The sequence below is a fragment of the Cervus elaphus genome, chromosome 33, assembly GCF_910594005.1.
Source record: "Cervus elaphus chromosome 33, mCerEla1.1, whole genome shotgun sequence".
In the NCBI taxonomy this organism is placed as follows: domain Eukaryota; kingdom Metazoa; phylum Chordata; class Mammalia; order Artiodactyla; family Cervidae; genus Cervus; species Cervus elaphus.
Window position 1 is genome coordinate 55,475,672 of NC_057847.1, and position 26,504 is coordinate 55,502,175.

At 34.1% G+C, this 26,504-nt stretch overlaps 1 protein-coding gene across 2 annotated transcripts in view; it reads right to left on the minus strand.

Annotated features, from left to right (window-relative positions):
• Nucleotides 1-1,092: 1,092 nt before the first annotated feature.
• KYNU (kynureninase) overlaps nucleotides 1,093-26,504 on the minus strand; it is a 113,061-nt gene continuing 87,649 nt past the window's right edge. For both annotated transcript variants that reach the window (XM_043894678.1, XM_043894677.1), the window contains 4 exons: nucleotides 13,760-13,812; nucleotides 11,104-11,189; nucleotides 5,248-5,478; nucleotides 1,093-3,942 (listed from right to left, as the gene is read on the minus strand). In XM_043894678.1, the coding sequence (XP_043750613.1) occupies nucleotides 3,823-3,942; nucleotides 5,248-5,478; nucleotides 11,104-11,189; nucleotides 13,760-13,812 (490 nt within the window). In that variant the 3' untranslated portion in view covers nucleotides 1,093-3,822. The remainder of the gene's footprint in view (nucleotides 3,943-5,247; nucleotides 5,479-11,103; nucleotides 11,190-13,759; nucleotides 13,813-26,504) is intronic.

A 26,504-nucleotide genomic window follows, 5' to 3' on the forward strand; every position in this document is an offset into this window, starting at 1 on the left:
AGAATTGATATTTATATAGATATACATGAGTTATTGAGAAAGTAAGATTCATTTGTCACATGTTATACTTAAGAAAACAAGAAGTATATACATTGCTTTGGTTTTCAGTCATAAACCTTCAGTTGACTGTTTAGCATGTTGTAAGGGATTCAATACCAGATAAAAAAGAACAAAAGAAAAACAACAAAAAATGCCTTCTAAAATGAGATGGCATGAAAGTGAGAAATTCCTAGAACCCCAAAATGAATTAAAACAGGAACCTGGGAAGTAAGCAAAGATCAAAATAAGCTTAGGATCAAAGCATGGCTTTCATCCTGAGTATGTGCCAAATCCCAGAGTCACTGAGCTTCAGAGCTGATAACTAAATAGGACATGAGATAAGCCTAGATTGGTCAAGGTAAGTATGCTGATAGTAGAGCCTGGCGTAATATTGACAACCAAAAATATGTAAAGGATCAGCAAGAAAAAATTAATTATCTTCTGAAGATTTGTAAATATTAATTGGTCCCCACATGGATTAACCTATCCAGTTGCATGCTGTTCATGTGATTTGAAAAGCCTGAAAAAATGTCAGATGTGACCCAGGGCAACTGGCAGAAGCAAGCATGAATATCTTTCAAATAATACACTTTAACCCAGTTCTCAAAGAATTTCAAAAGGTCAAGATAAAGGAGCACCATAAAGTTAACAATTGCAATATATATAACAAGGAAACTTGCATTTTATGTGAAAACCAACAGAAACATCTGTAAATTCATTATATATTAGATGTGGAATATAAAATTCTCTGGTTCCCTTGATGACTCAATGGATAAAGAATCCACCCACAGTGCACAGTACGCAAATTCAGTCCCTGGGTGAGGAAGATCCCCTGGAGGAGGACATGGCCACCCACTCCAGGATTCTTGATGGGAGAATCCCGTGGACAGGGGAGTCTGGCAGGCTATAGTCCGATGGGTTGTGACGAATTGGACATGACTGAAGCGACTGAGCATACATGCACATAAATATTAATATTTATGATTATTAAGAGTAGCTAAAAGAAATGCTGTCTTAGATTTAGTTCCCAAGGAATAGGCCTTCAGACAGGGATTTGGATAAATATGTTTTACTGAAACAATTTTCACTTATCACAGAAAAAACCTGGGAAGGAGAAAACAGAAAGCCAAAGAGGCTGGATAAGTGTAAAATCCAGGAAAAACATCTGGTTTTGGTTTAATCCACAAGTTAAGAATGTTGTCTGAAGCATTAACAGGTGTGGTGTATGTGTGTTCATTTTTTTTTTTTTTTTCCTTTTCTTCTTGTGTGGAAGCTAAAGAATTTATTCTCTGTTATTTTAATAATCACCTTGGCTGTTTTAACAGGTACACAGGACACTGGCAGTCAACAGCTACCACTGGAAGGGTGAGGAGCTTGGAGATCTTCATGTCCTACTGGTTGGCGTGGAAGCTGGTACAGTCACTTTGGAAAAGTTCGCCAGGACACAGCGAAGTTGAACGTGTGTTTGGCCTGTGACTCAGCGCTTTCACAGTTGTGTGTCCTGGTTGCACTTTTGAATGTGTACGCTAAGAATGTTCATAGCAGCATTGTTGCAATATTACAGCTGTCTGGAACAACTCACATCTTCATCAGTAGTACAATGAATTAACAACTTCAATTATATAATAAATTACTGAGCAGCAATGAGAATGAATGAAAAATTATGTATAACGAATGAATCTCCAAAAATAAGAAGCTGAACAAAAGAAGCAGAAGAATATATATAGTATGATTAAATTTGTATAAAGTTCACACAGGCAAGTTTGGCTAATATATTTTTATGGGTCAATATGTAGTTATAAAATTTTAGAGAAAGGAAATGATTAACACAGCATTTACTTCAATGATTGTCTCTTTAGGGAGAGAGGGGGATGCAAGTGGGAGAAAGTTAGTTTCTAATACTGTTTCTCACCTACCCGATGAGGACAGAGTGCTGATTATGCTTTGAATGATTTTTAAACACAATTTGATGTAATTCTGATGTAATTAACATGAAATACTTTGGAACTTAAACCGATAAGTGCGTTCATACACCTTCTGTTACTCAACCATTTAGTGAATACCCCTAAGATTTTTCTGTCATAATATCACCATTTATCTTCGTAGAAGAAGTTATAGTTTGTGAGTATATATTTACTTGGATGTTTATAGGTTTACAGTCTATTTCCCCACTAAGCTACCTGTCCTCTGTGAGCTGAAGCTGTGTCTTTTCTTGTGTACCACTATGAGGTTCAAAAACTGTTTCTTCTAGATGAAGTCATTTATGGTCAGATTTTAAGGTCTTGAGAATTTTTCCATCTATGAGGATGAGTTTTGCCAAAAGTGGAGGTGGAAAGCACTTCTAAAGTAATTATGCAACTACTCAGCTAAATGAGATAACATATAAATAGAATAGCAGAATACATGGTATGTAGGAAGTACTCCATAAATATCAGTAGTTGCTGGTGTTGGTGTCGGAGCTCTGCAACTTTTTATTTAACTCTGCCATTCAAAGTGGTTGGCTAAGTTAATTTGTTTCATCATGGGCAATAATTACATCGTACTTACTTTTTCTTGCTGCTTATGTACAGAAGTGTGGAATATTTTGCCAATTCATGAATAGTGTTTATGGCATCAACAGCTAAAAACTAGGGGAATCTTACAGGGCTGAATGTAAAGTAACTGCAGTTTTTTTTTTTTCACAGTGGGAAAGAAAAGTCCATAGATGTGGGACAGGGCTTGAGAGATGGGCACTTATTTCCTAACTCTGATCCTCAACTGCAAGAATCTTCGAGTGATTTATTTCACTCTTTTACAGAAGAGAAGCATCTAAAGTCTTTTATCCAGAGTGATTCCCATTAAACAAAAGCAAGAGATTATGATAACATTAAATAAAAGGACATCCATGAAAAATGGATTAGGACCCAAGAGTGAGTAAAGAAATCAATTTAATGAACTTCAACCAACATTTGTTGTGATGACATAAAGTAAATGAATATTAAAGCATAGGTGAATAATTTATGCAACTTTTGCTTCTACTATGTATACAACTTTAAAACCAGATCTAGGATGATATATACTCAGTATGAGAATCATGGCACCATCAGGGATGGTAACATGAAAGAATGGCCAGTGGCAATTTTAAGAAGCTGTTGAATGAAAGTTGAAAGATATTTCTTCTTTACCAGATGTTAAAATGTGATTAAAAGTTGTGTATTAGAATCAATGAAATAAGGCATGTACACAAATTACACCCTGATATTAAATGCATTTCTTAGTATAGATTATGACCAAAGTATTTGAAAGCCACTGCCCTAGAAAATGTATTTTGTGTTCCTTAGGTTGGAGTTAGGTGGAACATTGTAAAAAGCATATATACTTCAGACTGTTCAATGGCAGTACCTATAAGAAATTGCTTGGTAAATTAAAATTAAAGTAATATTTCTAAAATTGATACAAAAATTTCTACATACATATGAAGTTGTCATTCAAATTATCATTAAACCAACAGAAAACATTTCATTAACTATGAAATGTGACGGATAATCAAGACTGTGTACATAATACTTGTACCAATAAATACTTTGATTCACCAAACACCAAGAAGTTGGACAGCATGGAGATCTCAAGACCACAGACCCTTAGCAAAATTGTCATGTTTTTCTATAAAGTATGCAATCCATTTCCAGTTAATTGCAATCATTTTTTAAATACTTCTGTTAATTAAGAATTGAATAATAGTAATAAAGTAACTGCAGGCTTTCCATTTTATTTGCTTTAGTTGCTGTGGAAAATACTGCTATTTTATGTTTCTACAGAGCCAAGTGCCGAAGTGAGCAGATTGATAAATTTATAAACATCATGGAAAGAATTGTAGAGAGGAACTGGAGCCACTCGAATGCCATCTGGCTCCCGTTTGTCACACTGTAGGGGAAACAAAAAGTAAAGCCACAATAATGTTAACATTTTTCACATAATGGAAATCTGCATTCAAGAGAAACTTACATAAAACATTCATACTGATTACCCTAAAATTTAATATGTAAGCATTTTCTTTCACTTTAAGTAAAACATCATGTTTGTGTTATTTGAAGCTATTCTCTTAATAATCATTAAAATATTAATGGGTTGGTACATTAATGTCTGAAGTACTTTCCTGAAGTGTACTCATCCTATATAAACATCCAATAAATAGATCAGGTGTATAGTTTATCTGTGGGGAGACCCTGAAGAGACTGGAACCCTTGCACACATTTCAATGAATGAGAACTTCACTGAAATCTGGAGAGTTTTAGTCAATTATATTTCCACTGAATTTAATAATCCCTAATCCCATGAATTAGATAATTCAGTTTAGGCTGAAGATCACTATGACTCTGTTGTTAAGAGACACCCCTACAGGCTAGATAATATAATAAATGATTTGTGTCTGCTGGCACATTTAATTCCATAACAAATTTTGAGGTAAGTATATTTGATTCCAATATGGATGAGAAGTCTCAAGTCAATAGATGTTTACCAACTTTCACAGGAGCACATGGCTTGCAAATGGTAGAATTTTATTTGGATTGCTGATATTCTATGTGTCTCCAAAAACTGGGAAAATCTCTCCTAAAGGCTTGGAACACTGAGTGCAGTATTTTCTAAATTATATTATCCCTGGAAATAGATATCACTGTTTATCCTGGAATTGCTCATTAAACAATTATTAATTCTCTTCAAGAGACAAAGAGGACTATTTAGGCACAATAGTAAAACACAACAACAACAAAAATATATTCCATACAATGTTAACACTGTTAAGATGTGTCTACATATCTTTCTTGACTGCAGTGAACAGGCTGAAAATAACTTATTTCAATACAACTAACAAGACTAATTTCCTTTTTCTCCCTCTACTATATTGATGTGTCCTTTAATTCCACTTGCTCCACAAATTAATATTGGGGTTTTCATTATTTTTTTTTCTACCCAATCTATAATGAATGGATAAGTTACATAATACTGATTCCTATAACAAAATTTGTGGTGTTTTCCCTTTTATCAGAAATAACAGATCTCTGTGCCTTTAGTTAACAGAGTGCTGAACACTTAGTTGGCACTTAATTTATCCTCACTGATCAAAATTAAGTATCATAGAAAAATGCATAAACCAAAAAATTCAAATTTTATCCTCAACATTTGCAACCCATAGGGAAAACCTGGTAGGGAAACAAGAGATGCACTTACAACCACTCCTCGTTTTTCTAGTTCTTGGAAAATGTGTTTTATTGGAATAGAAAATGTGAGGGTTAGCTGGCAGCCACGTTCCTCTATACAGGATGGAGTAATTATGTTCACCACTGTTTTCTTGCTTTCTGCTTTGTCCTGGTTGAAGTAATGCTTGATCATGTATTCCAGATAACCAGTTAGCAAAATAGATTTTCTCCTCAGTGCTTTCATAGTTGCTTGTTTAAAGATCTGCAGAATGAGAAACAATCAGGTTCACAGTTTCTTGTTGATTTATAAAGTAAAAATTAACTGTAAATCACATATAAAAAGGAAATGCCCGCTTCTGACCTTTCTAATAAAACATCCCATTTTAGATCATCTTTTCATAAAAAAACATGTCTTTTAAATACTTTGCCATTAAAAACTGAACACAAAGTTTCCATGATAGAATAGCTATACAAATGTTGTTTAAACAATACTTGCAAAAGCAGAAAAAAATAAGTTAACATAATGTTCCTTCAGAGCTATTTTAAATTAGTTTCATATAATTAGTACAAGTAAAACATACCTTAATAAATGGATTTAAATTTTATAAATGTCAGAATTTTTCCTCCAAACATTTTATACAATTGTAATCAAGAAGATTTTTTTCTATTCCTGTATAAAGTTTGTTTAGTCCACAAATAGTACAGTAAGAGTTCAGTGCTTATGTGGAAGGCAATGTTACCAATATTATTCATAATCATTTTACCAATTCCTAAATCTCTTTCAGTTTAACAGTAAGAAAACCGGGAGTTAAAAATGATGCTAAGTTTGGTCAGGCAGGAAAGCAAATAATGTTAGATAATGCTTATATATTACCAAAGCATTTCGTCTTTCCTTTTTTCTTCTTTCATCGATTTTTTCTGCTGCTAAACTCTTAACACTGGTGTGAAAATACTGCCACTTGCTTCTTGAGGTTTCTTATGTTAAGATGAGTGACAAGGGCACACAATAACTGGTATTGGAACATTAGGGGTCAGAACAGACATGCTTTTTTTAGCTTATCTCTTAAGGTCAAGTAGAGTTTCAAAATATATCCTACATGTAAGAACTGAATGAACTGCAAATAGAGAATGATGCACTAGCAGGCCACTTAATGTCCCTTTTCTGTATCGTGGTAGGCCACAGAGCAAAAATAGGGTCATTTGGTGATATCTATACTTTATGAAGTCTATGAAAATAGTTCTTTCTATATATATACATGGCATGTGTGGGTAGGCATTCTAATAGGACTCAAACTGTCCAGTCATAGATTTTCTTGACCTATTGCAGAGGGTATGTATTTGGCTGAAGGAGAAGATGGGAGTTATATTTAAGTTACTATATTGAAAGAAGAGAGGAGGATCAGACAGTAGAAAAGTATGTCTGTTTCCCCAACCAGACCTCATGGACTGTGTCTGCAACCCAAGAAGAGTTCAGCTGAAGTAGAAGCTAATATCCGACATATTCAGCGCGAAAAATTCTGCTTTACTACTCGGGTAACCCTCACTACACGGAGTTTGGTAGGAGGCGTCTCTTCATTTCCTATGTGAAACAAAATGGCGGTCAGAGAGCATGATTCAAGAATCAACTTTCTCACAGAAGGCAGGAGCAAGGAACAGGGAAAAGTGTGGTCCACCCAGTGCTCTGACTGTCAGGCTTGAAATTAAAAAAAACAAAAACAAAAGCAGGAATCTTTCCAAGCTTCTCTTTGGAGATTCATAGTAATTTGAAGACATTTTAATTATTCAAGTAATTCTAGTAAACTTTCTGGATCTTAAACTTTCTGGATCTGCTTTGGGTCCCATAAGATGCAGATGGGGCACTGTGTAAATTAGTACTTTTAATGATATTTCACTTGTAGTCATAAGTCAGTAAGACTTCGGGGGATATTAAGCTTATAGGGTTTTTTAAATGAAGTTTTGCTCTTGTAGATTTGATAACAAGAAACCAAAAGTTTTCATGACAAAGATTTTAACGTATCAGATTTTAACGTACTCTTTGTTAATAATAAAATAACATTTAAATGGAAAACTATTTTCCACATTACAACCATAACAAGAGAAGCTGCATTCTGAGGTGGCTTTAAAAGTCTCTTCAGAAGCCTCAGTTAAAAATATTAAGAGGGGATAATAGGAGTTAACAGTGAAGTAGACTGAATGTCCCCCCTCCCCCTTTCTTTGCGTCTCATTATTTTTGTGCTTTTAACACTGTGGAAATCTTTTTTTTTTTTTCTTTTTTTTAATTAGGAAAAATGAAAAGTGTAGTTTGAAAATATTCAGCTTTTTTTTTTGGCAGAATTTCCACTACTTGGGTTATTTTTCTTACTAGCTAAAATAAATCCAAAGTTAGAAAAGTTGGATAATTTTAAATAGGAAAAATAAGTATAACGATGTTCTCAGCTCTTAAGTTCTTAAAATTTGGTCCCTAATAACTTTCTGAGGGAATGCAGAGTACATTTCTTCTGACTTGCCCTATATTTTAATTGAATGCTCTAATTTTATATTTTGAAGCTATTTAAATAATTATATTGCCTACCTGTTGTTATGTATAAATAGAACCCTTCAAAATAAAATATAAGTGTTGTTTAATGTCATGTTTACTAACTGGATGATTGAGGTGACCTCTGAATTAATCTGGTTCAAACATCTTCATTAAAAGGTTGAGGCAAATGAATTCAAGAGTAGTTGTCATTTGTTTAAGGTCATACTTAGTGTCCCAGTAAGGGATGGAGTATTTGCCTCCTGCTTCCTACTTTATTCTTCCTCTTTATCCCCAGTATTTTTAAAATTATTGCATAAATTATTAAATAGGCAACAGTATAAAGAAACAATTTGAAACTGATTATAAGGTGTTATTTTTCATCATATCCTTCAATCAAATACACATTGTGAACAATGCCATAACTAATTTTAAAAAATTCTTTGTATTACAAATCTGAAATCATATCCATGTACATCAATTCATTTACTTTTTTGCAATTTTTATTTAATATTTATTTGTCTGTGCCAGATCTTTGTTTTCGCACATGGGAATATCAGTCCTTGTTGCGGCATGCAGCATCTTTAGTTGTAGCATGCAAACTCTTAGTTGAGGCCTCTAGGATCTAGTTCCCTGACAGAGAGGAAACCCAGACCCCCTGCATTGGGAGCGTGGAGTCTCAGTCACTGGACCACTAGGGAAGTCCCAATAGACATCGATTCTTAAATATAAAGATCTCTCCTTCAGTTGGCATTTTATTGTGTAAGAATATTTTTCTAAAGGGAAGTAGAGATAACAAATGTAGTTTGATTTGTGTGTTTATTTCTTTCACTTACTCAAACTTCAACTTCTTATCTCCTAAATGCAAAATTTTTAAATAAATAAGCTAAGTGCTGAATCTGTTAATTCACTGATAGTCATATAGCAAATTCAGAAACATCTAGAAAGTACAACAGTTTAACAGTTACCTAGAGAATGGGAAACAGTGAAATATATTGTAATTTCAGAATTTTGCAATTTATAATGGGGAGTAAGAATTCCAAAAATACTTTCTTTAACTCAAGGTTTGATTATTTAAAGATAATTTTGGTAAAAACATAGTCTTGACAGTGAATTATTTAATAAGGTATTTCCATGAGGCTACAGAGAAATACTTAAGTGATGAGAAACTCAAGAGAAGTGTACATCCTTTTTCTGAGGCATTAGGGTTCTTTTCTTAGGTTTAAGTTTAGCTATTAAAGTAGAAGATACATCTGTTTTCAGATTCCAGCTGAGAATAAAAACCATATCTAGGTGACTGCTATACAGTGTGGAGCAAAACTATTGGTAGGGAAAATAGGAATCTGTTTTTTTCTGTTGCAGAAGAGGTGAATACTGAAGTCAGTCCACTGCAAAGAATACCAAAGTGATAGTGTCTAAAAGACATTTTCTAGATATGGCTAGGAAATAATTTGCAAAGATAAGTAAAATCAGAGGAAATAACTTTAAGTGCTCCTTCTTTCTAAGGTATGCCTTTTTGACTTATTTCTTTTCTCCTTATTGTATTAATAATTCATCTTCTCCCTGATATAAGTTTGCAAAGTATGCAAAACGTTATTTTCTTTAAAAAAAAAAAAAAAGTTTAATGGAACTGTTCCTCAGGTTGACTATTTTAAAAACAAGTCAAATATCGTTATTTGGTTTGCCAAGCAGGTTTAATCACTCCCCCCACCCCTCCCCAAATATAATTTGTATCACAGAAATCTTGTTACTGGGTCTATTTCAACTCAAAATAGAAAAATCTGCCAAAACCTGAAAATAGCACAAGCTCCATCTAGTGGTCATACTGAGTAGGTGATTTTTTTTTAAATTGGGATGAAGTGAAACGAGTTGATTACTACTATCTAGTGGTGAAACTGTATAAAAACAGAGGAACTTGACACTGCCGTCCAGTGGCCAGAATGAGAAACTGCTGTGAATTTTCACAGAGTTCTAGAATTTTAGGTTTGGAAGTCTTTATCCAGTCACTCATGCTGGAATACGGCACAACAGAATTTCCTAAACTAGATGATTTTAGGAGGATTTCAATACCTTTAAAAAATCAAATTTTTATTTTAATGTCTACAGATTTAAGATCTCTATTAGAAATATACATGTATATTTACTTAAAATATATTTTACTTTATGTATATAAAATATGCATTTCTTTAATATGTGTATTAATACCATTACATATTTGTTATTGTTTTAGTCACTAAGTTGTATCTGACAACTCTTTTGCAACCCCGTGGACTATATAGCTCATCAGGCTCTTCTGTCCATAGGATTTCCTAGGCAAGAATACTGGAATGAGTTGCCACTTCCTTCTCCAGGGGATTTTTCCTAACACAGGGATTGAACCCAAGGCCCTTGCCGTGTCTTCTGTATTGCAGGCATACTTTACTACTGGGCCACTGGGGAAGCTCATTATCATAGAGTATATAATTATTAGCAGTATATATTTACTTAGATAAATTTTTGTCTCAGTCTGAAACTAATGAATATCTGATATCCAAATAATTAGAAGATATGTATATGCATATACATATATATGCATTATATGTGTGTGTAAATGAATAGTTATAAATAAGTACCTAGATATATAGAAATAATAGACATATGCATGTCTAGAAATCCAAACTGACCATTTGGGTATTATAATTTAGAGTGAGACTACTTTCAAGTAAAAATATGAATGAACTTAAAGAAAATTACTAAGCCAGTAACAGTAAAGATTACACATGGATATAATGACATAGAAACCCCAAAAAGGGGGAAAATACACTCTACCTCATGAGACAAGCTTACTCAGTCTCTGCTTTACTCTGACCTTATTCATACTCTCCCTCACCCCTTAAAGTAAGTCCTCCTATAATTTTGTCATATGACACTTTGTTAGCTCACTGACTCACAGAACTAGAAGAAATAAGAGTCCCCAGTAATCACGATATTGTCCGACACATGATAGTTTTTTAGTAAATGTTTGAATGAGTGGGTTAATCAAGACTTAAATATTTCAGGCTTATTTTCCATATAGAAAGACTAATAGAAGATCCAGTGACTCATTCAAGTTCACACAAATTCTAGGTGGAACTAAATATACGTCACCCCAACTAAGTTCTGTTGAATATTAAGTACCAACACTGTGCCAAGCTTTGTGCCGGGGGCTGGAGACATAAATAAAGGGTGACGTGAGCCACAGTCACTGTCCTAAAGGAGAATCCTGTCCTCTGTTCATCGTTTATGCACAGTGCATATTAATCTAGCTGATTAACAGATAAAATATGACAGCATGTCACAGTCAGATAAAGAGAAAGGTGACAGTCTGGGAGGTTTGATGCATAGATCACTTACCTCCAAACTAGCATGTAAGGAACAGACCAGCAGAATGGGAGGATTCGAGATTCGGAATCCATTGACTCCAGGGATTAACTGCAGTTCTGAAAAATTAATATTACTTTTATAGGATGTATTTAAAAAGTGTCCTTGATGGATCTTTTTAATGACAGTAAAATAGAAGGAAAATATCTAAGACTTAAAAGCTTTTATTCCCAAGATTTTTGAGATAATTAAAAGAAACTTGATGGACCTAAAATACTGCTATATTTTTCCTTCACCTGTGACTTCCATCTTGTCTGCCCGTGTAATAGGGGCAGGGTGGGCACGCAGCTTCTAGGGCAAGATTCCTAGCAGGCAGTTGGAGGTCCCACTCTTTAACAGTCAGCCTGGCAGTGGTGCTTGTAAGGAGAGCACAGTGAGAGATGGACTGGTGCCTTAGGCCTTGGGACTGGCAGGTGGACCGGGGCCCCAGGGCTGCATTCCACAGAACTCCAGGGCTTTCGCTGCGGCCGTCCACTAGCCGGGCCCAGGCCTGGATGCAGCAGCAAACCTCTCCCTCATCCCCACCTCCGAGACCTAATGGAGGCGGCAGTCTCCATGGGTCACAGTCCACAGAGGCCTCCAAATCAGAAACCTTGTCAATGACAGCAAAGGATCAAGACTTGAATGGCTTGTAACTGTAGTATCCTACAAAGGCAAAAATGTGAATGAAATGATGTATGAAGGTGACTTTTAACACTAGAATTACTATATCAAGTGACTTCTCTTAGAAAAGAGGAAAAAATGTGGTTTACAAAAATGATCTAAGAATATATTGAAAAGGTAAGTTAATAACAGACAATATTCTCATATAATTAATTATATTGAATAAGTTGCAAGTTAAATCCAAGAATTAAAATTACTAGTTAGAGCAAATTGAAAACTAATACTGACTGAGAGTGAGAGAATTTTCTGGGTCTTTCAGTTCAGTTCAGTTCAGTCACTCAGTCGTGTCCGACTCTTTGTGACCCCATGAATCACAGCACACCAGGCCTCCCTGTCCATCACCAACTCCCGCAGTTTACTCAAACTCATGTCTATCGAGTCGGTGATGCCACCCAGCCATCTCATCCTCTGTCGTCCCCTTCTCCTCTTGCCCCCAATCCCTCCCAGCATCAGGGTCTTTTCCAGTGAGTCAACTCTTTGCATGAGGTGGCCAAAGTACTGGAGTTTCAGCTTCAGCATCAGTCCTTCCAATGAACACCCAGGACTGATCTCCTTTGAGGGCTAGTCAGACTACGTCCTATGGGTCACATCTGGCCCACTCCTTATTTTTGTAAATAAAAGTTTATTGGAACATAGCCCTGTTCACTTATTTATATATTTCTATGGCTGCTTTAGCACCACAATAGCAGAGTTGTGCACTCGCCATAGTGCACAACTTGCCCTAGCCTCCAAAGCTTAACATATCTACAGTCTGAACCTTCACAGAAAAAAACACTTTGCCCACTCCTGATCTAACCCGGTTTCCTCATTTACAGATAAGAAAACCTGTTACAAACAATTTAAATAACTGTATAAAAGAGTTCATGATTTCAGCAGCTAAGAAAAATATAGCTTTCCTGATTTGACTCAAAGGGCCCATCTTTATCCTTTGCATCTTTGTCGATGCAAATGTGTATATATGTAACATCAAATCTCAGGATTGGAAGCAGTCTAAAGGATCAAGTTTAAGTTGGATTCACAGAACATTTAGGAAGTTTTCTGTATCCCGTGTGTTGGAAGAATAAAGTCACTCAGGAAGGAAAGAGAGGTAGGGCAGTTTAAGAACTCCCTGCACTAATTATGTACTTTAATTTCTACCCACTGGGGTTACTGTTTGGTATGTGGTGAAAGTGGGATTACCAGGTGGTACTAGTAGTAAAGAACCTGCCTGCCACTGCAGCAGACATAAAAGATGCAAGTTTGATCCATTAGGAGGGGGTAGGATCCCCTGGAAGAAGGTATGGCATCCCACTCCAGTATTCTTGTCTGGAGAATCCCACTGACAGAGGAGACTGGCAGGCTACAATCCATAGGGTTGCAGTTGGACATGACTGAAGTGATTTAGCACACACATACGCATGCTTGTGGCAAAAGCCACAAAAGGAGAATAATTTGGGAAAAGAGAGGGATAAAACTGAACATTTATTAATTAGTATGCTGCTTAGTTTACAGCTTTGAACGTATTTTACCCTCAGAACAAACCCTGAAATAGATATTATTATTCACATTAGATACATGAGGAAAAAAATTAAAAGTCCAAAATGATCAAATTTGTACAGCATCACAAAACCAATAAACAGCAAAATGGGCTTGATACCTGTCTCTCTGGGCCTGACTCTAAGACAATGATTCCTTTCTGTCCCCACTGTCTGATGGTTTAGGTACTCCATATTGGTGAGACCTGAATTCTGTATTTTAGATTTTGCTTCCTCTTATTTCCCTATAAAAGGATAGACTCAAAATCATACTAAAATCTATGAATACTTAGTCTTACATTGAGGAAATGTCATTTCTTATTTTAAGAATTCTTAGTGGCATTTTCAAAGTGCACTCTCCATGAGGCATGCATATTACATATCATACAAAGATGAAAACTGAAATAAACTTAAAATAAAATGACTTGTGAAGTAAAATTGAATACACTTACTGTTATCCATATTAAATCTGGTGCTTAGTTCATGGCCGAACCATCCCACTAACCTAAAACATAAATAGTAACATTAGATATTTTGGTCTATAAATAAAGACAGAATTAATATAGGACTCTTGGGCCTTCATATTAAAATCTATTTGTGGGAGAAGGCAAGGGTGGGATGTTTTGAGAGAACAGCATTGAAACATGTATATTATCTAGGGTGAAACAGATCACCAGCCCAGGCTGGATGCATGAGACAAGTACTCTGGCCTGGTGCACTGGGAAGACCCAGAGGGATCGGGTGGAGAGGGAGGTGGGAGGGGGGATCGGGATGGGGAATACATGTAAATCCATGGCTGATTCATGTCAATGTATGACAAAAACCACTACAATATTGTAAAGTAATTAGCCTCTAGCTAATAAAAATAAATGGAAAAAAAATAAAATCTATTTGTGATATGAGTCATCAAATACTTAAGCATGTAAATGCTATGTGATATCATAAGACAATATTTATAACCTCGGAGAGAGAATACAAATCAATTTTTTCATATTACTGGTTATATACTTGCAAAGTTAAATAATCTGAGGAGCTATAATTAATGACCTTGTTTAATATAAAATAAAATGAACAAAAATGTTATTTCTTTAGATTTTAAAACTGGTGAAAACAAAAAAGAAAAGTGATTAATACAGTAATGTATTCTTTTTGCAATAGGAGTCCTAAAGAGAAATGACATAAAAATAACCTCTAAATTGTTGAAATTTTAATAATTTTGTGAATAAATTGCTTACTTTCAGAGTTTCATAAGAATGTTAATTGGCCAGACATAAAGTGTAAAATATAAAGGAAAAATCATATGTATGTGTGTGTGCTTATTAGATTAAAATTACCAATAGTATGAAGAAAATATAAAATTTGAGAGAGAGAAAAATATAGTATTCTTGATATAATCAACTCTTCCTAAATAAAATGCTAGTTTTAACACTGCCAAAATTAAAAATTCCAATGTACTTTTTTTAAGTTGATAATTTTTTAATGTTTATAAAGAATACATGATTAAAAATAGTAGATTTTGAAACAGAGTATAAAGGTGAATATGCTCTACATTACATGTGAAAGTGAAAGTCGCTTAGTCATGTCCGACTCTTTGTGATTCCATGGACTGTCCATGGAATTCTCCAGGCCAAAATACTGGAGTGAGTAGCCTTTCTCTTCTCCAGGGGATCTTCCCAACCCAGGGATCGAACTCAGGCCTCCCTCATTGCAGGTGGATTCTTTACCAGCTCAGCCACAAGGGAAGCCCAAGAACACTGGAGTGGGTAGCCTGTCTGTTTTCCAGGGGATCTTCCCGACTCAAGAATTGAACTGGGGTCTCCTGTATTGCAGGTGGATTCTTTACCGAGATATCAGGGAAGCCCATATTACAAAATTCATTAAATAAATGAGTATAGTACTGTCACAAGAAGCATCAGGGAGACAAGTGGAACATGACAGAAAATATAAATGGTCCTCAGATCATACAATTATATAATAAGAGATAAATGTAACATTTGAAAAAATGCAAAGATGAGGAAAATATATTCACATACTTATTTGATTTTTAAAAGTAAAATCTCTATGAAAACCAAATAAAATATAAAGGATAATATCATATATTAATACACATTTAAAATTCTGTATTAAAAAGACAGACAAAAGGACCCAATGATGGGGAAAAGGATGCTATTTGCCACATTTAAAAGAGTTTGCAAGAAGAGTTTTTTCATCAGAGAAAGGGCAGTGTCCCCAAAGCTGCCCAGTCACAAAGCATGGACAGGACATTTATAAAAAGAGAAGTGCAAATGCTCCATGAATTCCAGGAAGAAAAAAGCTCAATGTCAGTGAAAATTAAAAAATATGAAACCACACAAAGATGAAAACATACCTCACATATTAAATTGGCAAAGTTATTTAAAATTTAGATGTCTTTTTTCATCAAGGACTCAGTAAAAAGTAAACTCTGTTCAATAATGAGCATAATAAGTAATAAAATTTTTATGGAGTACAGTTTAAAAATTAAATTAAAGCTATGTATAGTTTTCGAAGTACTTTTTCAGATTTATGCAAAAGACTCTTTGGAGTACACTAAAATGTGTGTGCTAGGACAGTGAGCACAGTACTATTTATAGTGTCATAGAAACCCCAGTATCTTGTAAGAGAGAAAAAATAAATTATATGATGTTTATGCTATGAAATATTATAGCCATTTAAAATCATATTTGAAAGAATATATATTCAAAATTATAAAATAGAGATAACAATATTTAGAGTCTGTTTGATCTTAGGATTAATATATATTGCAGGCATTTATATGTAATTATGGCCAAAATGTTAAAATTTTTAACTTCTGCTTTATTCACATCCAAGTCACACCTGGACTTAATGGAGAAACACCAAAGGTGCTTTCTTTAATGTTAATATTTTGCAGCTGAAAACTGAAAAAGAGATAGTCAATTATCACTGCTTTAAAATTATACAATTGTGTACCTGGTATGAACAAAAAGATAGTTTAGCACAGTAATCTGGTACAAAATTAATATGAGAACTAAATATCTATTAACAAATTAATATGAGAACTAAATTTAAAAGTGAAATTAAAATATTGAAATTGAAAGCAAACTGATATATTAACAAAAAGTATTTCAGACTTACATAAAATTTTTTAAATATTCCTGAATCTGAACAAGAAAAAAGTCGAATAATTTTCAACATCAAGAAAAAAGTCAGTTCTCCTCGAATTGGTGTATACACTTCAATAATCCCAGTAAAATATACAAATAGATTTTATTTGTTCTCATTTAGGACTTGCAAGTTGATTCTAATGCCATATGGAAAATAAATAATGTTAAAACATCCCTAAAAAATAATAGCAATGCAGTTGAATATTTCTACAAAGCATTACAACATTATAAAATGTCAAAATGAAAACCAAGAACAAATCTATTAATATACTATTCATCATATTAATAAAATTAAAGAGAAAGTTATAGGATCATCTCCATAGACCAATAAATCATAAGAGAAAGTTGTATCATATGACAATCTATTTTTTAAAAATCATTTGCAACTTATGTCACAAGAAGCTAAACTTTCTAGTATAAAAATAGCTAGAGATCATAATGCTAAAGCAACAGTCCAAGAAAAATGACCAACATAGACAGAAAAAGGAAATGGCTCTCAATTATTTTTTAAAAGGGCCAACCATTTATTGTTAAGAAAAATACAAATTAAAGTTACACTGAAATGCAATGGACTTGAACTCGGGCAAACTCTGGGAGATGATAGGGAACAAGGAGGCCTGGCATGCTGCAGTCCACAGGGTCACAAAATTCGGACATAACTTGGTGACTGAACAACAAAAAATAACCATTGCCCACCTCTTAAAGTGGCAAAAATTCAAAAGTTTTATTAGGAACTCTATTGATATTAACACATTTTATAAGGTACTGTCATGTATTCTTGTTGGAATATGTGTTATAGATGTGCCCCTCTAGAGAACAAATGAATAACAGTTGTGGAATTTGCAAATACACATACTCTCTGAACTGGAAAATTTACTTCTTGGAGTTTAGCTCTCCAGAAGAACTTGTCCAAGTATGAAGTGAATTATGTGTTAAGTATAGTCATTGTACAATAATAATCGAAGATTGAAAATAGCCTAAACTCTCTTCAATAAAAGACTGGTTTTATAAATTATGGTAAATCTATGTTGTAAAATATCATATAGTCATTACATCAGAGGTGAATAAAAAAGCATTCTGTGTCTCGAAAGGGAATGATTACACGAGATCAGAAACCAAAAAATAAAGATATATTAGGATAGGACGTATAGTATTTTTATGAACTAAATAATCAACTTTTAAATTTTTTCTTCGTCAACTAGAATGTAAGTTCATGAGATCCGGCACTGGCTCTTAATGTCTGTAGAAGAGTGTTTTTAATGCGAATCATGTGAGGTGTTGTAAATGGTTGATAGGGAAAGTATGAGTTAGGACAGCTGAACCAGGGTGGTGATGGTTAGGGGAGGCTCTGATAAGCAAACTAATGTGTATATTTCACACAGAGAAAGGAAAGAGTGTTCCAGATAATCAAAACAACATGTTCAAAGACCCAACACATATATAGACTAGGAGGGCAAATTTCCCACCACCTTCCTTTTCCACTTTTATTTTTTTCTTTTTATACAGGTGGATTTTAAGTGAATCTTCTGATTTTAAAATTTGGTTTACTAAATTTCTAGATGTGCATTTAATATTCAACTTTGGAATTGTCAAATGATTTTTCCAGAATAAAACACTAAAGCTTACTAGAAAATTTATAGGCCGTTTTAGGTTCTGCTCCTTCTTTGTATGATATTTCTCAGTCCAGTTCAGTTGCTCAGTCATGTCCGACTCTTTGAGACCCCATGCATTGTAGCACGCCAGGCTTCCCTGTCCATCATCAACTCTTGGAGATTGCTCAAACTCATGTCCGTCGAGTCGGTGATGCATCCAACCATCTCATCCTCTGTCGTCCCTTTCTCTCCTCGCCTTCAATCTTTCCCAGCATCGTGGTCTTTTCCAATGAGTCAGTTCTTCACATCAGGTGGCTAAAAAATTGGAGCTTCAGCATCAGCCCTTCCAATGAATATTCAGGACTGATTTCCTTTAGTATTTGACTGGTTTGATCTCCTTGCAGTCCAAGGGACTCTCTTTTCCGACACCACAGTTCAAAAGCATCAATTCTTAGGCATTCAACTTTCTTTATGGCCCAACTCTCACATCCATACATGATCACTGGAAAACTCATAGCTTTGACCAGACAAATCTTTGTCGGCAAAGCTTTTTACCATGCTGTGTAGGTTGGTCATAGCTTTTGTTCCAAGGAGCAGGCGGCTTTTAATTTCATGACTGCAGTCACCAGCTGCAGTGATTTTGGAGCCCAAGAAAACTGAGTCTCTCACTGTGTCCATTGTTTCTCCATCTATTTGCCATGAAGTGATGGGTCGGATGCCATGATCTTCATTTTTTGAATGTTTAGTTTTAGTGATATTTATAAATACATAAACAGTATTTATACTATCTATATTATACTATTTATAAATAAATAAATAGTGATATTTATAAGTAAAATGATATTTTTAGTCAGGTATTAATTGCCAGTTTCCCTTGTTTGAAAAGTCTGTCTTCAGGGATAATGGACTGACATAATATTGTTTGGAAAAAATATTTGGGGTGGTAAAAGAGAAAAACTTTGAAGGCTTTAATTAAAATTTTTCTCATCATTTACAAATATTTTCCTAAACTTTCTTATCTATAGTGAATCAAATTTTATTGTGTTAGATTCATTTGTTAGGTAGGGAGCACCAAAGGATATATATAGTACCCAAACTCCTTTTAGCCTTGAGTTCCAAGACAAGATTTTGAAACTTATACAGAGTCAGTAGTCTTTAAAAGCCAAGGCTTCTGACTTGCAATATATACACATTTTGGAATTCTGATGATCACATCTCATATAGTAGCCCAGCATAAAGTTTATGCTGTAAACAGCAAAAAGAAAAGAGAATGGAAGAATCCATTTCCTGATTCCCATGATTAAAATAATGTTCTGAATGCTGAGGAATGAGAAGCTTCCGAATGGGAAGAGAAAGACTGGATTCATACTGCTAATACAGAACTGAAATACCCCCTGCCCCAAGTTAAGTTCTCGGCGATAGGAGTTGGGATGGTTGAGAAGTCAGTGGGAACTCCAGATACATTTGGGGGGATCTATAGATAAAAAATTCTTGCAACATATTCCCTCAGACCTACTAGGCAATCCTAACCATTTGTAAGAAGTCTTCCAGGCAAGTTTGGTGCTGTAGTCTTCATATAAAAATGTTAGCAGAATGGACCTGTGATAGCACTTTTACTTATAATTTAGGATCATATTAACTCAAGAGACCCCAGATAGTATCCTGAAATTCCAGTGCCCCCAGATAAGGGAATTGAAGGGACTAAGAAATTCAGTATCCCCAATGGAACTTGAGATAAAGGGCATATGGTCATGATAGTTCCATAGACATCTTTGGAGGGTGCAGTAGTAATAGAAGCAGATGACCAAGAGTGTGCCAGGCACAATTTAATGGATTCAGGAGTTGGCTGTGGACTGGATATCTCTCTTTTATCTATGTCTATGTACAACACTCACCTTTGCAATCTTAAATGGTATCCTAAGGAGAAAAGGACAAAAAACAAAACAAACAAACAAACAAAACAAAAACTCTGAACAGACAGAGCTTAAACTCTGAAATTACTGAGAAAAATAACAAAACTCATTGAGGATACCTCCAAGTTACAAGATTGAATTTCCTGCATCAAATGAGTTGATAAATGAAAATAAAGAAAATTACTTGTGTACCTAAGTTTATAACCTGATGACATTTACAACTTTTAAAACAATTATCAAATTTCTGATGACAACTGGAATCAATAATAAAATGAAAAATATTTTTGTCAAAGTTTTCACATGCTTCATATTAAATATTCAGAATCAGAATATATCTTAAGTTAATTTGAACCTGTAATTGAGCTATATCAATGTGATAAAGTGAATGAGAAAGCAAAGTCACTGTGCTATTTGTTTGAGGTACTTATGTTTATCATGATGTGAATTTACTGAAAACTTATTCTTCCAGCCAGTAGGGAACTATGCTGTGTACTGAGGGGAACTCAATATCATCCTTTCTATTGAGACTAAGATTATGGTTGCATAAAAAAAAGAATTAAGAAAGGAGTTTTAGCTTGAATGAATTAGATTTATTCACTATCATTTAGTACAGAGGTATTGATTATTGTTTTATTACTTCTATCTTTTGAAAGAGAAGAAAAATACTGCAGCTTGTTCATGAAAATTTCTGTAGTTACAAATTAAAAAACAATTTATAAGCACTTTTGCACAAAAAGCTTTCTGTTGGAAATGAATTCAAAATTTTCCTCTTGGCATTAAGCATTTTAAAAATCTGAGGCTGTATTTAAAAATACAGTGGCTGTGAAATAGGGTCATTAAAAAAATGGCAATTTTTCCCATTTTTTTCAATGGCTTCAAAATAAACATTGGGAGAGTACTTCTATACTTTTTTTTTTTTTAATTTAGCAACTTTTCTTTCATTTTTCTGTATTCATTAAAAAGACTAGGTATTTGTCATTTTTGTGTAGTGCTACTAAAAAATTCAAGAGTATGAATTATGATTGCTGGGCATATCTGACAGAAACATCAAAGACCTAGTGTTTGAACATGGTATCACAGGAGGAAATAATAGCCAATGCTTAAAAGTATTGATGATATGTTCATAACCCAAATCTGAAAAGAATAAGTAAATACACAAAGGGAAAATATGTTCTTCTTTAGAGAAAAAAAATACTTGGATCTGATTCTGTAACAGAGATCAAGGCACCATTTTTATGCTTTATTTACTGAATCCATAAAAGTACTTTAAATTTTTATCGGAAAAAGTACAAATATAATATTTTAATTGTTTCTAAGTTGCCTCATTGTTTGATGATGATATGCCTCTTTTGAATTTATTCACTAAAGAAATTGTGCTTTACTATCCAGTGGGTTGGCCTTCCCAGGTGACTCAATGGTAAAGAATCCACCTGCAATGAAAGAAACATTGGTTTGATCCCTGGGTTGAGAAGATCCCGTGGAGAAGGAAATGGAAACCTACTCCGGTAGTCTTGCCTGGGAAATCCCATGGACAGAAGAGCCTGGCCGACTACAGTCCGTGGTTGCAAAAGAGTCAGACACGACTTAGCAACTAAGCAACAATAATCCAGTGGCTTATTACAAAAGATACTGGGACTAGTCCCATTGGAGATTCTAGTTCTTTATCATTCATCACCCTCGGCCCCTACATCTATGTCACTTCTGGATGAAAATTATATAACCTTATATAACATTTCAGAGTGGTCTAGCTAATCAGATTATCTGTTCTCATGCCAACAGGAAATCCTATTCAAAAGACGTGGTTGGGCAAAGCTTTTGCATAGTGAATTGCTAAGGAAGAAAGAGCAGAAATGAAGACATGCTTGCTGGAAAAGTGGGCGAGATTGTGTCAGTCACCTTACTTAATCTGCAACAACATACTGAGGTAGGTATTGCTTCTCTCATTTTGTGTTTGAAAAAAAGTAAGGCTTACAGAGTTTGAATGATCATCTAAAGGAACATAGCTAGTTAGGCCCATATCCTGCCCAGTAAGTGGGCAGGAACACTGACCCACAGTTAGAAACTGTGTTTGATACACATCCTCAGAAGGAAGTTGAAGGAGGGAGTTCAAAACAAGTATCTTAACGAACCGATAACCTTGTAGAACCTGAGATCATCAGTGCCTAGAAGCTGAGCAGAAGAGCAGAAGCTAAAAGTAAAATAGACTCAACTAGAGTAGAGTAAAATAGTTTAATGGAAGTTACCACGAAGCTAGAGTTGATGCTTTTTATAAGTGACTCATTCTGTCATTTATAGTACTAATTAAATTACCTTTTTAAAAAAAAAATCAGGCTTATTAGAGTTTTCCTATATTTCAATAATTCTTCAAAAGTAGTTAATGACACACCATGCTAGAAGCAAAAGATAGAAATAGTATAGTGAACTAAAATAGAAATGGTTCCTTCCCACAAAAAACTTAAAGTCTTTGGGTATGGGTGTGAAGCTGATTAAACAAATATTAATTCAACAAAGGGTGGGTGCATAGTCCCCCATCTTTGCCTCCTGGTGTTCATGACATTATGAGGCTCACTATTAAGAACTATGGGTGTGACCTGTGACTTTTCATCAAGAATAATGGATTCAGGTGAAATAACAAAATGGAAAGAATTGAGAGAGGGAAAATGGACCAAAACCTAGACGTTTGATAGTAAACAAGAGCTAAAGAAGGCAGAGTTGTTGATAGATTTTGTTAGGAGTGAGATATTGAGTGGATTGAAATACTGAAAAAAATGAAATTAGAGACTCAGAAAGGGTGAGGAGTTTCAGTTTCATCAACCTGGTTATTGAACTCATTAAGAGAAGTAGAGTAAGAGCAACAGAAGAAAAAAAACAATGACTCTTTATAGAGGCTTTTTATACCATAATTCCCTAATAATTATCACTCTGGGTCAGAGTGCTTCAGAGCCGGAGGATCAAATGTATGGCAGGAAAGTCTAATATCTAGATGTGACAGTAACATCATTGAATTCTGTTACCAAAGCAATAACTTGAAGAAAATATTCATCAGAAGAATTCAACAAACCATAATACAGACACTCTTACAATTATGAAAAAATAGGATGGAGGAGATATTCCATGTTGTGTGTGCTTCAGAGTCCTGAAGTCAGTAGTGGTTAATTGTCTCTGTTACTGATTTTTCATATGATGCTTTTCTTCATTGAATATTTATTCTAATATAAAATATTAATAATTGTCATATTCTTGTAATCGTTTGTCGTATCTATAATCTTAATGAAATTCTAAATGTTATTTCAATGAAAATAATTGAAGCTTTCTAAATTTAATTGCTCTATACTTTTACATGATAAAAAGTAATAACTTAAATGGGGTATTACAACAAAGAGAATGACACTTTGTCTTATTAAAGTTTCTTTTTACACTTAATTCCTTGTGAAGTAAAAAATCTTAGGATCTCTTCTTTAATTTCTGAATATTCTGAATATTTTCATGATAAACACCATCAATGATATATTTTTAATATAAGAGCGCATACTCATATAACTTTTACCATAACTAGATTAAAATTTTGAAAATCATTGTTAATTTAAATAAGAAAAGGAAAACATATTTTATTAAGATAATATGTTTGAGAGATAAAGTCTTTTCCCCATATTATTTTCCAAATAATAAAAATGAACAATGTAAAAACAAGTGATTGACTGTCCTCAAACCTTAAGCAAAGATCTTGTAAAAATACTCCAAAAGAGCTTGACTTAGGAATATATGGGTTCTTCCTGATTTAGGTTGTCAAAAGTTGTTTTGTTAATTCTGAGAGCAACAAAAACAAATGTTAATTGAGATTTCATTATGAGTCAGACATAGTTCTAAACAATCACTTACTCTTCAAAGAATCATATGATGTAGATAGTGTTATCATCCTCATTATACAAATGAGAAAACTGAGGTTCTGAGACTGTATAAACAGTTGAAGATAAAACAATTATTGGTCCTTGAAGCCCAAATGTAGATATGGACCATCATGACCAAGTATATTCATAAACATATGCAAAATCACCTGAGACAGGTTTTTTTTTTTTTTTTTAATTCATCAGAGATTCTTAAAAAAAAAAAGCAACATTCCTTCAATTACTTAAATACTACACTTGGGGTTCTGACCTAGCAAAACACTGGGCTAGATGACAGCCACGTTCTATTTATATACAATGTTTCTCCTGCAAAAAAAAAAAAAAATTATTCCTTCTGATCTTTGGTAATCTCTGTAGTCATTTCCTCTTCTTCAAAATGTGTGAACCTATGGATCTAATGATGGGTTCACAAAGAGTTGGACATGACTGAGTGACTGAACTGACTGACTGACTGATGGATATAATACAGTGAATCTGAATAAGCATATCAATCATATATTACACCTTGAAGCCTCGACAGATGAAATGGGGGCTGTTTAAAGTCAATAAAGAAATGATTATTTCAAAGAATACTTATTCAAACTCAAAATGCATTTCAAAAAACCTTGGGGAAAGTTAAATTCATTTTAAGACCCTCACCACTTGGAACACAGGAAAGGTAAATCAAAATGCAAAAGAAATGTAATATAAATGAAACTTTAGCATGAATTCTAATAAGCAAATATTCTAAAGCTAATGAAGTAAAATTAAAAACCATTAAATTAGCTTATAAGTAGCTATTATCACAACAGGCTCATACATCATATCTATGAGCTGAATATGAATAATAACAATTAAGATGCTATCTCATCATACTTGGGTAGAAATTTTAATCTCTTGCCATCAAAAATTAAAAATCAAACAGGGAGTTAATTTACTTGGAATGAAGATATTAGCAGAATTTTGAGAGAAGTTGTTGGAAGAGATCCAATAAATAATAAAAGTAAAGATTTTAATAGGCTTTTTGTTCTTTGAACATCATAAATTTCCTAAAAGGATTTTCAAATAAGTATTATCAAATGGAAAGCAGCACTTATAATAAAGGCATCTTTGAGACGTGATATTCAGATTCAGTAAGAGGAATCCACCAGGGATCCACTGAATATGGTTTTGGATGCTAAGAGTTATAAAATGAAATATCCAAATGCTCCTTGATCTCCTTAGCAAGCCTTTAATGGCAGAATCTCCAGTATGAGTCCCTAAATATTTCATGCGCTGAATTAATTTAAATTATTCTGCAAGCTCCTTACCTCTCCTCACCCCATAACTCACCAAAACTAAACAAAACAACTTATCCCAGTTTTCCTGGCTTCTGTTAAAAATGCAATTAATCATTGGAACACAATCCAACATATAAAGAAATTAGATCACAGTCTTTTCTAAGAAAGTATATTTGCATAAAAACTGCTTTCATAATGTCTTTTATTTGGCAGTTTATTACCATACATTTAATAATTTAAGTCTGTGCTTAGAAATGTAAACTTGATTGGGAGCAAGTTTCTTCTTTTTCCCCTTTTCCTTTTCATCTTCTCTTCCCTCTTCTTCATTTTCTTCCCTCCTACCCTCCCACCCCTCTTCTCTTATTTTTCTTTCTCTCTTTGTCTCTTGAGGTCTCAAGTTAGAACTAAATACAATTGTCTTACTGCTTACATGACTTCAAAAAATGTGTTGAATCAACAAAACTGTTACAGCATTACAAAAAATAGAACATTTGGGGTACAGCATAATTGTTTATTTTTAAACAAAATCTGTAATAGCAATTGCAGATAAATTTGAATGTCTGTCATATCCTAATGTCCTCTATAAGCTAGTGTGTGTGTGTTAGTCACTCAGTCATATCTGACTCTTTGTAACCCATGGACTATAGCCCACCAGGCTCCTCAAGTCTGTGGAATTCTCCAGGCAAGAATACTGTAGTGGGTTGCGGTTTCTTTCTTCACCTCTATAAGCTAACCTCAAGTGAAAGTGTAGTACTTAAAACCCTCATCAAATAATCAGGTTTCACAGAATCAAAGTTCCTCAAAGGTTGTTTTATTCAGGACATAATGAGAAATTTATTCATTCAGGACATAATGAGAAATTTATTCATTCACTTCGCTTTTATATAGTCTTAATTTCCATAATAAAATTTTTTGGCAGCTGAACTTTAAGAAATGGGAACAGGGTACTTTTTCATACTTGAGAAAAGGCAAAGATGAGAAGATTACAGTAAAGTTTGTTACAAATTTGTCTCAGCTTACTGGGCTTTACTGTATCCACATATTATCAAAAAAAATCGGAAGGGAAGAGGGTCATCAGACTCATCAATATGCTTGATGATGCATAGATTTCCATTAAACTGGTTTTAGTTTCTGAGTTATCCTTATCAGCAGTTTGCTTTTTTCAAAGCTTCATATTTATTACTGGAGAATCAGAGTTTAAAAACTGCAAGCGAATCTTAGAGATGTCCAGGTGTAACTATTTATTTTTCCCATAATCAAACCAAGACCTGGAAAGGTGTTGAGACTTGAGCCCCTTTCTTTTTAGGATAAAAATCAAAACTTCTAACTTGAAACACAAGGACCTCGATGATCCTGCCTAGGAC